General features: G+C 52.9%; 3 protein-coding genes across 3 annotated transcripts; 2 read left to right on the top strand and 1 right to left on the bottom strand.

Annotated features, from left to right (window-relative positions):
* The first annotated feature begins 212 nt into the window (after positions 1-212).
* On the top strand, positions 213-3,838 carry NOG1 (Nucleolar GTP-binding protein 1). Its single transcript, XM_062945545.1, has 8 exons — positions 213-624; positions 694-723; positions 784-812; positions 961-997; positions 1,087-1,193; positions 1,257-2,944; positions 3,007-3,333; positions 3,388-3,838. The coding sequence occupies exons 1-7, from the start codon at positions 593-595 to the stop codon at positions 3,046-3,048; spliced, it is 1,965 nt and encodes a 654-aa protein (XP_062801536.1). The 5' UTR covers positions 213-592; the 3' UTR covers positions 3,049-3,333; positions 3,388-3,838.
* QC764_304260 (uncharacterized protein) lies at positions 3,323-7,099 on the bottom strand. The gene is made up of 2 exons (XM_062945544.1): positions 4,370-7,099; positions 3,323-4,319 (listed from the first exon to the last, which is right to left on the bottom strand). Exons 1-2 carry the CDS (start codon positions 6,309-6,311, stop codon positions 3,343-3,345), a joined length of 2,919 nt encoding a protein of 972 aa, XP_062801535.1. The 5' UTR covers positions 6,312-7,099; the 3' UTR covers positions 3,323-3,342.
* On the top strand, positions 6,824-11,953 carry NMD2 (mRNA decay protein). The gene is made up of 5 exons (XM_062945543.1): positions 6,824-7,823; positions 7,876-7,920; positions 7,979-11,040; positions 11,096-11,400; positions 11,687-11,953. The coding sequence occupies exons 1-5, from the start codon at positions 7,805-7,807 to the stop codon at positions 11,691-11,693; spliced, it is 3,438 nt and encodes a 1,145-aa protein (XP_062801534.1). The 5' UTR covers positions 6,824-7,804; the 3' UTR covers positions 11,694-11,953.
* Positions 11,954-16,006: the final 4,053 nt, after the last annotated feature.

Raw genomic sequence — 16,006 nt, 5'->3', positions numbered from 1 at the left:
ATGGGTTGCCCCGCCATGAAAAAGATTGGATTTTTTGATCGCGGGATGCATGGTGGGGTAATTGGCAGCTTTTCGTGCCGACAGGCGGGGCTGGAAGGGGGTGTAAGTGCGCATTGGTATGGTGTCAATTATTCTACTGTATGATGTTTGGAAATATCAGGGCTCAGTTATAGCTAGTTGGGAGCTCAGGAGCTATACCTTAGCTTTCTGTCGTCGACAACACCTTAGGAAACAATCCTTTCAATATTCTTGAGATGGCAAGGAGCAACCCGTTCAAGGGTCCAGCCGTTGTGTTCAATGTGGCCCCGGTACCTTGCTGACCAGCTTGAACCCCACTGACATCTTGGCACCAGCCCCACTCGCCTGGCATTCCCACACACACCGCTTTCTTATCTTATCAAAAATCTTCTGCGGGCTGGAAAAAAATATTTCGAGGCAAGTTCTGCGGTCGGCCAAATCGACACCGCCCCGCTAGGACGCTGCGATACTCTTTTTCGCCTTCTTCACCCACGCCCACCCCCAAACCTCACCCACCACCACCACACCACCTTATCACTTCCCCGGACAACGACAGACAAGACAGTTGCCCGACATGACGTGGAAGGATATTGCGCCCGTGCCTACGTAAGGATATTCGATTTCAACAAGGACGACGCTGGGACAAAATTGACTGATTCTTTTTGCGGGATGCAGGGCGCAGGAGTTTATTGATATCATCCTCTCGTAAGTTGAAGATATTTTCGACCCTCAGGACTGGGATGGGTGATGCTAACAGTACCACAGGCGGACACAGAGGAGATTGCCCACTCAGAGTGCGTACATCGAATAGGACTGCTTGTAGGAACACTGTTGCTGACTCGAAAATCGCAATCAAGTCCGTGCTGGCTTCAAGAGTACGTAGAACCTGGACAACGATGAGGACAATGGGATCAACAGTTTGCTAACACCATGCGCCTACAGTCAGCAGAATTCGCGCCTTCTATACCCGCAAGGTCAAGTCAGTACACCTCGCGATGCCTCTCCATCGTCGCATACCACTTCGAAGTCGACGACAATCTCGAACGGAACGCTAACCTTCAACCCCAGGTTCACACAGGAAACATGCAGCGAAAAGTTCGGCGCCATTGTTTCCAGCTTTCCCATCCTCACGGATCAGCATCCCTTCCACCGCGACTTGATGAATATTCTCTATGGTGCGTTTTGCTGGATTTGGAGGAGGTGAAGCTCGGAAGGGTGCTGACGATTTGGTTCAACAGATGCCGACCATTTCAAGGTGGCCCTCGGCCAGGTCTCGACAGCCAAGCACTTGATCGAGACCATCTCGCGCGACTACGTCCGTCTCCTCAAGTACTCTCAGAGTTTGTACCAGTGCAAGCAGCTCAAGAGGGCCGCTCTCGGTCGTATGGCCACTCTCATCAAGAGGCTAAAAGACCCTCTCGCCTATCTCGACCAGGTCAGACAGCATTTGGCCAGATTGCCCGACATCAACCCCACCACCCGTACTCTCCTCGTTGCCGGTTTCCCCAACGTCGGCAAGAGTTCGTTCGTCAGCTCCGTCACCAGGGCCGATACCCCCGTTGAGCCCTATGCTTTCACAACCAAGAGCTTGTTCGTCGGTCATCTTGACTACAAGTACCTCCGCTATCAAGTAATCGACACCCCCGGTATTCTCGACCACCCCCTCGAGGAAATGAACACCATCGAAATGCAGTCCGTTACCGCCCTTGCCCATCTCAGAGCCGCCATTTGCTTCTTCATCGACATCAGCGAGCAGTGCGGTTACTCATTGAAGGCGCAAATCAACCTCTTCAAGTCGATCAAGCCCCTTTTCGCCAACAAGATGGTCTTTGTCGTCTTGAACAAGATGGATGTGAAGAAATTTGAGGAGTTGGAACCAGAGATGCAGGCCGAACTCAACGACCTCGTCAAGTCTGGCGATGTCGAGCTTCTCCGTGCTTCGTGCGCCACCCAGGAGGGTGTTCAGGACGTCAAGAACCACGTTTGCGAGCGTCTCCTCGCCGAGCGTGTCTCTCAAAAGTTGAAGGCTGGCACTGGCAGCAGCGGCAACATGGGCTCTCGCCTCACCGAGGTTATGGCCCGTATTCACGTTGCCCAGCCTATGGGTGGTGTTACTCGCGAGACTTTTGTCCCAGAAGCCATCAAGAACATGAAGAAGTACGACAAGAACGACCCCGAAAGAAGAAGGTTGGCTCGCGACGAGGAGTTCGAGAATGGTGGTGCCGGTGTGTTCAACGTCGATCTCAAGAGGGATTATCTCCTCGCCAACCCAGAATGGAAGTACGACAAGATCCCCGAGATTTACGATGGCAAAAACGTCTACGACTATGTCGACCCAGATATCGACGCCAAGCTTGCCGCGCTCGAGGAGGAGGAGGAGCGTCTCGAGAAGGAGGGCTTCTACAAGTCCGACTCGGATGTTGGCGATGAGTCTGAGGAGGAGATTCTCCAGAAGGCCGAGTTGATCCGTGAGAAGCACAAGCTCATCCGCAACGAGGCCAAGATGCGCAAGTCTCTCAAGAACCGCGCCATGATCCCTCGCAAGTCGCTCAAGAAGTCGTTCTCTCAGCTCGAGGACCACCTTGACCAATTGGGTGTTGATACCCAGGAGATTGACCTCCGTGGTCGCGCGGCCGTTCGTGAGACCCGTGGCAGATCAGTTGGTGCCCGCTCCAGAACCGGCACTGTTGACCCAGATGCCATGGATGTTGACAATGCTCCTTCGGCGAGAGACAGACTCCGCAGCCAGAGCAGACCCCGTGACAGGTCCGTCATGGCGACGAACCGTCGCGAGGATGGTGTCACAGACGAGCTTGTGCGGACAAAGGTGGAGAGGCAGGCCAAGCTTGCTCAGCGCAAGATGAACCGCATGGCGAGACAGGGTGAGGCTGATAGGCATATTGGTGCTACCATGCCCAAGCATCTGGTGAGTTTTTTTTCTTTCTCTGTCTTATCGCTGTCGAATTGGTATGCTAATGCGTGCTTTAGTTTTCTGGCAAGCGCACAATCGGCAAGACCAGCAGTCGTTAAGCGGCGGTGGTTTTTGTGGTTGTTGTTGGAATTCGTTAGAGGTCTGGCCGGGGAAAATTGGGAGGAAGGGAACCAAAAGAAGGTTATATCAAGAGGCTTTATTGTTACCCATGGTTGTGGTCTGCTCATACTGTTTATGTTTTCTGTCCTTGCACATTTGGCGCATTGGAGTAATGTGAAAATCAATTGTTTGTGTCATTTTTGGACCGTATGTGAGGTTGGCGGGATCTTGTTTTAATTGCTAATTCATCTGTTGAAAGAAGGGGGAAGTGGGGTGAAAATAAGGTATGTTGATTAAGTCAAGCTTTTGTACACCGAAACTCGTGCTAATTTCACAAGATACATAGATGTGTGTTTCTCAAAAGAAGACGACATCCCCTCGTCCCAGCCCAACCCGCCCCTTCCGGTGAATGTTTCTCTTATCGCCCTTTCCAACCCCTCAGGCCCGCAAACCAACACCAGCGTTTTCCCTTCTGGATCTGGCTTTCCGACGGCGGATTCGAAGAACGGGCGGTCCATCCTCCCTTTTCTGCCTTGCCAGGAGGCCTGGGGGCGGCTGAGGCTGTATACCAATTCCATCCTCTCCTTATTGCCCCTTGCCATGGCGTCGAGCTCGTCTCTGCACAAGATATCTTCTTCTACCCTGTTGCCGTCGAGGACAAGACATTTTGTTGGGTCGAGGGAGGGGGGGGAGGAGAGGATTGCGCGGAGGACCTGGAAGATGGGGGTGATGCCGCTCCCGGCGCAGATCATGACCAGCTTGGTGACGTTTCGCTGCTTGGAGTTTACGGAACATAGCCCGGGGGATAAGTAGAGAAACTTGCCGACCGGGCCTTTGAATTCCACCGGGGAGTGGAGGGGGAGGGCGTCGAGGGCGAGCGTCATTTTCCCTCCGCTAGAGGGGGAATCGGGGGAGGGGGGGTAGATTTTTATGAGGAGGGAGAGGGTTCCGGTGGGGAGGGAGCCGGGGGAGATGGGGGTGTAGGCTCTTATTATTGTTTCTGGGGAGGAAAGGCGGACGAGGAGGTGTTGGCCAACGGGGAGGCCGAGAGTTTGGGTTGCGTGTTGGAGGGTGAAGGTGAAGATTTTGGTGTTGGGGGATACTTTTGTTTTGGAGATTAAAGTGGCGGGGAGCCATTGTTTGGGGTGGAGGAACGAGGGCGGGGGGTGGCAGGGGGAGGATGGGGTGGGGAGGGAGAGGAGGGGGAGGGAGGAGGGGGGAGGGTGCCGATGTGGTATCAGGGGCATCATTGCTTTGGCGTTTTCGCTGTCTAGAGAGGGTTAGTGAGGGGGGATGAGAGGGAAGGGAAGGGGGGCTTACGGATGGCGAGGAATTCATCTGATATATCCTGAGCTGCGGCGTTGATTATGGAGGCGGCGCCGCCGGGGTGGCCTTCGAGAAAGGCGGTGCCATCGTAGACTTCCCCGTTCAGAACAAACCAAGGGGAGGCTTCGCTGTCGTGAGAGCGAAGCTCTTCTAGAGAAACCTCGCGGGAGATGGCGGGGTTTGTCAGGGGGATTTCCTTCTCTGGTGGGGAGGTTATAGGGTTGGTGAGGGTTTCGCCGCCCGCTTGACGCTCGCCCCAAAAGCCGTTTGTGAGGTCGCCGCCTGACCTTTTCACCCGTTCCATCCAGCCTCCGGGTTGGAGGGCGGGTTGGGTTGGGTGTTCAAACCGGAGGGTGTTGGAGGTCGTGTCGTGGTGGATGACGACGCGGAACCAGGGGTTGTTCATCATCCCCAGGACCGACCAGTACATGTCCCTAGGCTGGACCATCATCGCCTCGTCCATGGCGCGGACGACAATGTCAGACGCCCCGGCGAGGGTGCCGACAGGGAGAGCGAGAGACCAGAAACACCAGCAGAAGGAGGCGTCGCGCCCGTTTTGGGAGAGGTCGAGACGGCCGCCGTAGATGCGGCTTTCTGTCTCGGTGCGGTAGAGGTCTTCGGGGTAAGAGATGTTGCCCAAAAGCCACGTCTTGCCTTGATCCAGGGAAATCTCCATGCGGGTGACTCTTTTGCCGCCGCCGGCGTAGGCGTAGCCTTTGAGCTCGTAGGTGGCTCCGTCTTGGATTTGGACGGTTTCTTCGTGTTGGGGGTACACGACGGCCGAGTTGGTGTTTAGGTCGTAGATGGCGTACCGCTCATCTTTCCAGATTTGGACCATCTCTTCTGTCCCGTTGCCGCTTTCTTCGGGGCTGATTGTGGTGGGCAGGACGCGGTTGTCGTAGATGTGATACCAGTTCTCCGAGGGTTTGTCGCTGATGATCATCTTCTTGAGCCATTTCACGCTTCTCCCACCAATCATACCCGGGATGATCACTCGAAGGGGCTTGCCGTGGTCGGGGTGGAGAGGGAGACCGTTCATCAGCCAGGAGATCATCATGCCTCTTTCTGGGTCCATGGCATGGCTCAGCTTCACTGACGTCCCGTAGTAGCCGTTGGGGAGGGCATCAGCGCCCTCAAAGTGCACAAATTTCCCCTTGCGAGTGTTGACGCCGGCAAGGGAAAGGAGGTGGCCGAGTGGTAGACCGGTCCAGAGAGATGTTGAAAGGCCGGCGGCGCCCCACGAGAAGCCTTTGGATTTGCGGACCTGGTTCTGTTCTTTACGGCGGTTACCAGCGCAGACTAGTGTTACTGGGTAGGAGACGACTTCATCTTCGAAACGGGAGGAGATGAGATCTGCCAAAGTGAGGGTGATTGGCGAAGAGCAGAGGCCTTCGATGGTGAAAGACCATGATAGAGCGTCGGCATCGTGAACCTGAGGAACCGGTCCGTGGTTGCGAACATAGTGAAGATTGAGGGTAGTGAGGAACCCCTGGTCGTATAAAGGCGTGAGAGGGGCCTCGACGTTGAAGGGGTGGACGCCTGTCAGCCTGATAAGGGCAGGGTCTCTTGGGACAAAGCTGTCTGGTGTCTTGAGATCAAGAGGCAGCACTGAGATCGGAGTGGGAGCTGGCGGCAATGGATATGGCGCCGAAGTTGGCTGTGGGTGAAGAAGGGCTTTCTCAAAGTCCGAAAGAGGCGGCTGGTCTTCCGTCGGTGGTGATGACTGTGATGATGAGGATTGTTGATCTTGGTCCTGCTCTGAGGAAGACTGTGATGTGCTGGATTGGGAGTCGATATCGTCGAGGTTGGTAATCAATGGCTTCTCGAGCTCATAGAAGCTTCGTGGGATACCATCTTCAGTGGGCTTTTGTTGTTGGAAGCTGAGAGGGGACTTGGTGAACGCCTGAGAGGCAGCAAGAGCTGAAGTCACTTCCATGTTGGGCAGCTGACGCTAACAAACACGATAATACTACATACAATGCTGAAGAATGGCAAAGGGAACTAGAGGGACCAACACGTAGAGAATGGTTCGATTGCTTCATATATACCTAAGGTAGGTATGCTACATACCATGCCACCTACGCCATCTGCTTGACGCTTGCTTCTCCGAGTGGCCGCGGGTGTTCATCGCAAGTGTTCAGAGATAAGGCGAGCGCCGTTTATTGATCGTTTTGGAGCATCCCTTTCTAGATCGGCACCCGTGGTTTCCGCGGATATACTGTACTCGAGTACAAGTTCAAAGACGGGGGTGGGAGGTTCTTATCAAGCTTTGACAAGCAGCCCGCCGTTGGACAAATCAGAGCGTCTGATAAGGAGGCCCACTTGGGAATGGGACGGAGATGCAAACTTCAGACTGGTGGTAGCCCTGGCCCAGATCCATTTAAAGCAGGGGCCGGTTCCCGTGCCTGTTTCTGTTTTGTACTGTAAACTCGAATCGTCCAACGCTCAGATTGAACTCGCTTTTTTCGGGAGTTTTGTCTCTATTTGAGGCTTTTGATATGGGCAGAGCTGTGAGAAACGTGACAGGGGTCAAGTGGGTGCCGAGACATGACGTCTGGCTGGGGAGCACAGCGGACCGTGACCCCCGTGCCAAGCATGCGGGCCGACCTGTTGATTGTTCGGATGTTCGGTGGCCACGGGCGGCCAGAACCTGTGACTGGGGATTATTCAGAGAAAGACATTATCAGGGACAGAACAAATGTTCCTGCATATATATCGCTAGCAGTGGCCTATCAAGTATCGTATTTGCAGATACTGGAGGGGCTAAGGCTGGCGTAACTCTGATCTGATAATTTCATGACACGAGATTGCTGGCCTCAAACCCTAACCCTTTCCCAGTGACTCGTGACCAAGACGGGTAGCAACAGACAGGCCGCTTCTCCTTGTCACAGATTCTCGAGTGAAACAACTGACATTAGCCATCTCACCGATGTATAAGGATCCCAATCAACTCAGAGAAGATCATAGGTCGTTAACTAGGTTGGTCTGGCTGCTGAAAAGCCAACTACATAGCGGGGATCCCCAGTGCCAAGAACCGCGTGCCGCGCCAATCCTGGTGGGGGAGTGGAACTACAGCCTTTGAGGAATTCAGCCAGGCCTGACTGACTGACTTTATTGATATCGTATTCCGTCACCGGACACTTGCTTCCTTGCCTTGGACTTCGAGACAGAAACAACACCACTCAGCAAAGGCAAAAACGAAACACCCTCTCTGGGCGCCCACCGTAGTAGTTGCCAGAGACCTGGAGCAAATCCCCATCTTGCCTCTAGAGGCCCTTCCCACCGAGCGTCACCGATGCCTTCCTTAGCTGACGGGGATTGTCGCTTCCGATTTCTGAACCCTTAGCATCTCGATCCATAGTCGACGAAAACGAATGATTGCGCCCACGTAAATCTCTTACTTGTACACAACAACAACACTCGCCCATCATGGATCGCGCGCGCAGACGTATGTCTTATAATCGTCTCTGCGGTAGTCATAGCTAACAGTCGACTCTCAGGCGAGCTGCGCGAGCTCAACCAGAGGGCCTGGAATGGAGAGAAGGGTAAGCAGCTTCGACAACAAGCCTCGCCCCCCTCTGGTGATGCTGACTCTCGTGACAGATCTCTTTCCCGTGGGCAAGTCCCTGGACTCGACCATGAAGAAGAATACCGCCTTCATCAAACGTCTCCGTACCGCAATTAGCCCCGCGACCATGAACACCTTTCTCCAGGAGATCAAGACTGTCAGCCTCTCCAAGTATCTCTCCGAAATTGTCTCCGCCTGCCACGAAGGCCTTTGCAAACTCAAATCCCCCGGCGAGATCGAAGCCGGCGTCGAAATTGTCAGCGCCCTCCATCAGCGCTTCGGTCCCGACGAGTTCACCATGTATCTGGGCTGGTATCTCGGCAAGGCTATGGCTACACCGGACAAGAGCTTCCTCAAAACCCTCTCGGCCGAAGCCAAAGAAAAGGAGGAACGCGACCGTCTGACCCGTCAGCGTGTCCTCCTGCGCGTCGTGACCGAGCTTTGGCTTGTAGGCATTCTCAAAACCCTCGACGACATCAAGCGGCCTGACGACGCTGCAAACGGAACCACGGGCAAGACCACTGAGGTCAAGTCCCGAGCAGCTGCCAAGGGAGGCGCTGCCGAACCGTTCCCTCTGGAAGTTCTGAAGGATCTCCTGGGCCACGACCGTGAACATGCAAATTTGCCTCTGCTGGTGATTTTCGTCAAGGCTTTTAGCTGGGATGTTTTGGGAGTCAAGTCTGATAGTCGAAAAACAGTCGGGGAAGATGGCACCACCAAAGAGGACGAGACAAACGAAGAGCAGGATGGCACGACGGAGGAAGATGCTCCCTTCACTTCTCCCGAACTCCAAGAGCGCTTTCGAAACGTTCTCAGGCGATATTTTGAGGACGTCAAGGGCCATCTTGTTCGGGATCAAAAGGCCATTTTCAGCCAGTCTCGCAAGAACGCCGAGGCCTACGTGAAATCGGGTGAAGTCTTTGAGGACCGTCAGGCGAACTTTGAGAAGCAGGTGAAGGCCCAGGAGCGCCTTGTGGCCAACGCCCATGTGATCGCCGAAATCATTGGGGCTGAGATGCCCGAGTTGAAGGATAGCGATGACGCAAACGCAAACGCGAACGGCTCGATCGGCATAGTAAAGGCGGGAGAGTACCTCCGTGGACAAGGCGATGGCTCCGGTATCTGGGAGGACGAGGAGGAACGTCGCTTTTACGAAAACCTGGTTGATCTCAAGGGCAAGGTTCCCGGCATGCTTCTCGAAGAGGTCAAGAAAAAGAAGGCCGAGGACGAGCAAGTCGGTAAGAAGATCGATCCGGCCGAGGTTGAGGCGAAGCAGGCGGAGGCTGCAGTTGATGAGCAGTCCATGGCCATTGCGAACAAGACCATTGGTGCTCAGGTTGATGCTCTTCTTGCTCGGCTTCCGGATCTCACCAGCAAGGATGCCATTGACCAAACCGCCATCGACTTTTGCTTTCTCAACTCCAAGGCTTCTCGGAACAGGCTTATCAAGGCCCTCACAGATGTGCCCAAAGGGCGGGGCGATCTCCTTCCCAGCTGGTCTAGGCTTGTCGCTACCCTTGGCCAATACATGCCAGACATTCCCAAAGGTCTTGTGGACTATCTTGATGCCGAGTTCCGCAGCCTCCAACGCCGCAAAGAGAAGGAGTTCTTGGGCCAGGTCAGACTTGGCAATATCCGCTATCTAGCCGAACTGACCAAGTTTGGGATTGTCCCTGAACACGTCGTTTTCCATTGCCTCAAGGTCAGTCTGGATGATTTCTCTCGAATGAACATCGAGATCATCTGCAATCTCTTGGAGAACTGCGGCCGATACCTGCTCCGCAACCCAGAGACGTCGCCTCGCATGGCCTCCTTCCTGGAGACTCTCCAGCGCAAGAAATCTGTTCAGCATATTGGACAAGCCGAGCGCATGCTTGTCGAGAACGCCGTGTACTATGTCGATCCTCCTCAACGGCCGGCCATCCAGCAGAAGGAGAGAACCCCCATCGAGCTCTTTGTCCGGAAGCTGGTCTACACGGATCTGACCAAGCGCAACTACAGCAAGGTTGTCCGGCAGATCCGCAGGCTTCACTGGGAAGAAAAGGAGGTTGTGACAATCCTTCACAAGGTTCTTTCCAAGCCCGGAAAGGTCAAGTACAGCAACATCCATCTTCTCGTCGTCATTCTGAGCGCTATTCACCGCTATCACAACGAGTTCGTGATCAGCGTTATTGACACCGTCATCGAATCTGTTGTGTTTGGGCTTGAGCAGAACAACTTTGAATTCAACCAGCGCAGAATTGCCGAAGTCAAATACCTGGCAGAGATGTACAACTACAGGATGCTCGACCATCCTGTAATCTTTGAGATCATGTACAAGATCATGACCTTTGGGCATGGAGGACCGCCCATCCCCGGCCGTCTCGTATCCTTTGACATGCCAGACGACTTCTTCCGGATCCGCCTGATTGCGACAATCCTGGAGACCTGCGGTGTGTTCTTCAACAAAGGTGCAGCCGGCAAGAAGCTGGATTATTTCCTCTCCTTCTTCCAGTACTACATCTACACCAAGGACCCCCTGCCGATGGACATTGAGTTTTTGGTACATGACATCTTCTCGCTCACTCGCCCTCAGTGGAAGCTTGCTTCGAACTTGGAGGAAGCCTCGGAAGTCTTCCGGCTGGCCGTCATTCAAGATCACAAAACCTCAGGCATGGACAAGATTGCCGAGCAGGACGACAGAACTAGTGCTATGTCGAGCGACGATGAGGATGGCAATGATCTTCAGGCCGGAGAGCAAGACGATGATGACGACGAGGACGCGGCTTCCGATGAAGGCGAGATCGAGGAATCTGAGCATCACGGCTCCTATGCCAACAGCGAATATGAAGAAGAGGAGGAGATTGTGGTCACCAGAGAAGAGGAGGAAGTCGACCCTGAATACGAAGAAGAGTTTGAGCGGGAGTATGCCAAGATGATGGCTGAAAGCTTTGGGGATGCGCGCAAGTTCGAGCGCAAACCTCAGTTTGATATTCCCCTCCCCGTCCGCCCGAAAGCCCGTGAGGCTACAGGAGGCGAGCCCGCCGAGGCGGCCACGACCAACCCAGGCGGCACTATGGCCTTCTCTTTGCTCACGAAGAAAGGAAACCGTCAACAGGTAAGCTTTTCTCCGGACCTTCCTCCAAGTAACACATCACTAACTTGACCAAAAGACACGGACTGTTGAACTGCCTTCTGATTCCAACTTTGCCGTGGCTCTGATCAACCAACGCCAGGCAGCCAAGGAGGAACAGCAGCGCATCAAGAACCTTGTCCTCAACTACGATCTCCGCGAGAATGAGGAAAACGACGGTACTACCACCCTCCGGGACCCCCTTCAACTATACAGCAATATTCACAACCGTGCAGGCAACGAGAAAACCAATTCGTATCACCACCACAACCGCATCGACAACAGAGCCGCCAAGGAGCGCGGTGGACAGCGCGTCCGCAAGCTCCAACTCAGCGACGTCGACTGGTATGAACACCCCGGAAGAAGAAACCCCCTCTCCAAGTCTGCTCGAAACCCCGCGAGTGTCATTCAAGCTGCATGCGCTTCTTCGGAAGGTGGCGACCCTGCTTCTGCTGCGGACGACCGATTCTCTGGACAGGCCGGAACAAAACGCACTTTTGGCGCTCGCCGTGTGCGTTCTACTCCGGGTGGACAGCAGCAAGGAGGTCGTATTCGCAGGGGGCACTAGCAGTGAAGGAGATTGAGACAGTTTGCTGACGAGTACCGCGTTGGTGCGGATACAATGTGATAGGACATGATTCTTGCGGCGAAAGATTAATTTGGGCGTCTTTGTTTAAAACGCTCATTTTTTTATCAGACACTCTTTATTACTTGAGAGCAAACGGACGACCCTGACGACGTACTCTTTTACCGACACCACCTGCCGGTCCCCCGATGGGAGGATCTACTGAGGTAGGTATGGGGTTGAGAAAGCTGACGGAGGGAATCGTGGAGGTTCGACAAAGAAAGGTTGTTGACCCGATTGCAGACGAGTAACTATCGCCGATTTAAGGGGGCAAAATTGGGGATGGGGGTATCCTAGGGGTCGAGTCGCTGGGGAAGGGGGGGGAAGGGAGGTGTATAGGAAACGAAAACAAGAGATGGTCAGAAGGGGGTTTTGTGGATGAAGAGAATGGGGGAAGGTTGGTTTCAGCTGAGGGGAGGTTTTGAGGAGGGAGATGGGGGGTAGGAGTTGGTTCCTGTGAGGAGACTGGGCGTGGTGGGGGTTGGACTTGAGGCCACTGCTTGCGGTGGTTTTTCTGCGGGTGGTTGCTAGATGGGGTGGAGGACAATGATGGCACTTTCCAGATTGCTTGTCGATCCAACCCCACTTGACCAACTGATGGTTCTCAGTCTCTCACTGCTTGCTGCTTATTTACATCCGCAAGTTGCTTGCTTGTTTGTCTAACCTCTTGTTAACGATAAGCTGGCAAAGGGGGGGAATAAAGCGAGGTTGTGGACTAGCTATGCTCACTACCAATCTACTTACCTTGAGATACAGGGCAATTGTGAGGAAAAGTTAGATGAGAAGGTTAAATTAGTGATGATGGTGCCGTTTTCTTTCTTGACCGAGTGTTGCCAATGTCAATTACCTACTGAGAATGCTTTGCAATCAGTTCGGGAAGATTCAAGCAGGTTTGTTCGGTGGCAGTGGGTGTATAGAAAAGCGCCGTCTTGTGACTGACTACCTTACAACGCATACATTCTTGACTATCTATGCTTGAAAAGGCCTAACATTTATCATCTTTAGAAGCCCAGACACGCCTCCGAATTATTATCAAAGTGCCTGAGCTTCCACATCAGGTACAGATACATTGAGCAAGTAAATTCTCCAGAGTGCCGATGTTATCAACCACTTATTGACATTTATGACGATCAAGCTAACTACCATTGGCGCGATAGGGCGGTTGCACTTGACTTTTGATGAGGCCATCACCAAGAATATGCAATAACTGGCATGGAGATCTGTCTTGCTTAATATGGCTAAGTCCTTAAGGGCTAGCTCCTAGTTTGCTTTTTGGTGTTTAGAAACGGAGACTGACCGCCTACCGTCATCTTCAAGGAATTTTCGAGTCACAATGATTTCTCGAAATCAGATAACTCCTTCGGTTTCACAGTTGTCCAGACCTTCTTAGGTGCCTAAGAATCGAACAAAAAAACTATATTCAGGGCTGGTAGGAGCTGCTAATAATGGAGGCTGTAGGATCACCGTGGAGAGGTTCTGAAACGAATACCTGGCAGAACTTCAGAAATACTACGCTAACACTCGTTGCTAGATCTTGTTATTGATTGTATAAAGGTGCAATATGGCGAACGAGTACGCGTCGTGCAAGAACTACCACAGCATTCAGGATTTCTTTTCCCGTCATTCACTCCAAAAGAAACATGCTACGCCACAAACTGAAAGATGCTACAAGTGCTTGGGACAGCTGACGAACCTATTTCTGTCTCTCTGAGCGCTGTTGATTGCCCGCTTGGGTCTCTTCAGAATTGCTAATAGCTGTTAAGCTTCAGGATATGAAGTATAGGTCGTTATCATGTCGATAATGGCGAGAGAAACACACGATAGACGCCCATGATTCTGGTTGGTGGAAGTATATGCTATGAGAGTGAGAAACTTTCTCACAATTAATGACTTCATTCTTGGATATCATCCGCCCCAGAGGACTGGACTAATCAGTTTACACATTGCAGCACAGGTAGGTTTGCTAGATACCTAGTAGTGCCATTATGGCCAGGCCATAAAGCCCCTGAGCAGTGTGCTATCTGATTCATCTCCAACGTCTATCAGACTCCCAGGCCAACATCTGGGCCTCTCAGTTACTCAGGTCACTGGGAATTGTAGGGGGCAGTCTCTGTGAACAGTGGCTTCCTTAAATCGTGTCAAACCTCCGACAGTGCCTTATTCAAGCGCTCCATCTTCAATGGTCGTTAACCAGTAGCAGTTTGGCCAAGCAACAAGTCCGAGACGGTGACCGTCACCTGCCACCTGTCTCTGCCCAACAATGACCCTTTGACTATCCGGCATTCTCACACCAAACAATATCACGATCTGGTTTTCTCTGCCCAACATGCGGCTTCGAGCTATGCATCCCTTTGCCCAAACAGGCGTGATACTCCGCGAGCTCAGGTTCTTCTTCCTCTCCCACCTCCCACACACCATCCGACCCGTGTGTCGGCGGCAGCTCCGGGCCTCTCATCTCTCGCCTTTTTCACCTTCTCCTCGGCCTAATCTGCAACATATATATTGCCTTTTTACGTAGCCCAGCACACCTGATACAACCTAGACAGCCTCACCGCCGCGTCTATACCCAACTCTGAGACCCCCCCACCAGCCTTCACCGTCACTAGGCACCCAACTTCACGGCATATGTTTACCTCTCGGATAGCAATTTTCGTCAGGCCTCATTATACCTCCTTTGCCTCCCTGTCAGGCTTCAGGATGGAAGAGATACATCTCTCGACTGTGACACAGTGCTCCAAGACCCGACGAGTTACATCCTCCCTCCATCATCTCCTGATACACACCCCCTTTCAAGCCTGACGATACCCCCCCATCTCCTCCTCCTTCTTCTTCTTCTTCCAACTTTGACCCTTTCATCTCTGGCAGGCACAAACCTACTAGTCTCTCAACCGATCTAACCGCCAGCCGGCCGGGCCAAGGGGAAGACCTTCCCAAGCCTCACCAGCAGCTCTCAGCTCACCCAGGGCAGACAGCATCTTGCATCTGGTACCAGATCTCACCCGCCTCATCCCCTACCCGACGAAGCTCCATCCGGCAGGCAAAAAAAAAAAAAAAAACACCACCTCCTCAGCTGAAGTAGTAGTGAGCTGAAATCAGCTCATGGTGCTCTAGACTAGGCCGGTTTGGAAGCCAAGCCCTACATTCTTAGTCACAGCGTGGCGAATCCGAGTTTTGGACGTAGTATTATTTCAGCCACTCACTGTGTGAGAGAGTTCAGTCAGTCATCAGAACGGCCAAAAAAAAAGTCCTAGATAGACGTCCTAGAGATAGGATTCTACTCTTCGAATGCTCGAAAAGTAAAAAGCTGTCAAAGAATAAGGTACTTATGTTCTCCGTTATTGTGCCTTTCTCGTAAGCACTACCTATCTGCAATGTCCTTGTTTGTTCAGCCCTCATCGATCATGGATAAGCTATCCTCAGCTGCTAGCTGTCCATATGAACCAAGGTACCATCTTATTTAGTCCAACTCCTCGGCGATAGGTAAGTACCCACCCCAACGCGCAACAATGGAATCCCAGTGACACGGACACGGGAGAGAGAAACGTGGGATCATATTACCGACCCGGCACACCACGGGGGCTTGTTTTAGTCCGTCGTTCTCGGCGCTCCGGTGAAGGGGGTTTCGGTCCGGGAGCCCCGTGATGATTTCCCCGATCAAGGTACCCAACGAAGCCCGGCTTGCTTGGGGAGGGAAGGGGGTGATCTGGTGTTGCTATTCTTGGTCTCTCCTCCCGCCTAGTCAACGAAAGCGTAGATCCCGTCTCTTCCCTCAAGATTCTCATGCGTTCTTTTCATATGTCAAGATTGCCATCGTCCCAAGCCGAATCTGCGGTTGTCGCTCTTTTGTCGGGTCGAGGTGATGGCGAGAATCGACTGCCGGTCACTCAATTTCCCAAATGTCGACAAATGTCGTTTAAACCGACCGTTGAGCTAGGTACCCTGTCGACCACGCGAGAGATCGTATGTAAAATGAGATTTGATCTCCTTTCTTTTCTTTCCTCCGTTTGCCGCACAAACCGGAGCCTATCCCGTTTTCTCGGGTCTTGTTTTCTCGCTTCAATCCCTGAGAGTGTCGCGCGTTCAAACATCATGATGAAAAGGCTTCTGGAAGGCGACCCCCTTGACTCCCTGAAAAGAAAATGGAAATGAAGCCCCTCCTCCTCATCATCAGTCTTCGATAGGTAACCTTTACCTTACCTTGCCTCTCTGGCGATGTCGCTCTTGTTGTCCCTTGCTTTTCCAGAAACAGGACCGGAATTCCGCTCCTTCGGAGGTTGCATCATCACCAGGAACCAACTAGTCAACGTTTGCGCCAGAGAAATGTGC

The sequence above is a fragment of the Podospora pseudoanserina genome, chromosome 3 (assembly GCF_035222485.1).
Source record: "Podospora pseudoanserina strain CBS 124.78 chromosome 3, whole genome shotgun sequence".
In the NCBI taxonomy this organism is placed as follows: Eukaryota; Fungi; Ascomycota; class Sordariomycetes; order Sordariales; family Podosporaceae; genus Podospora; species Podospora pseudoanserina.
The sequence above is the reverse complement of the archived record's forward strand: the minus strand, read 5'-3'. Positions and strand labels throughout refer to the sequence as shown.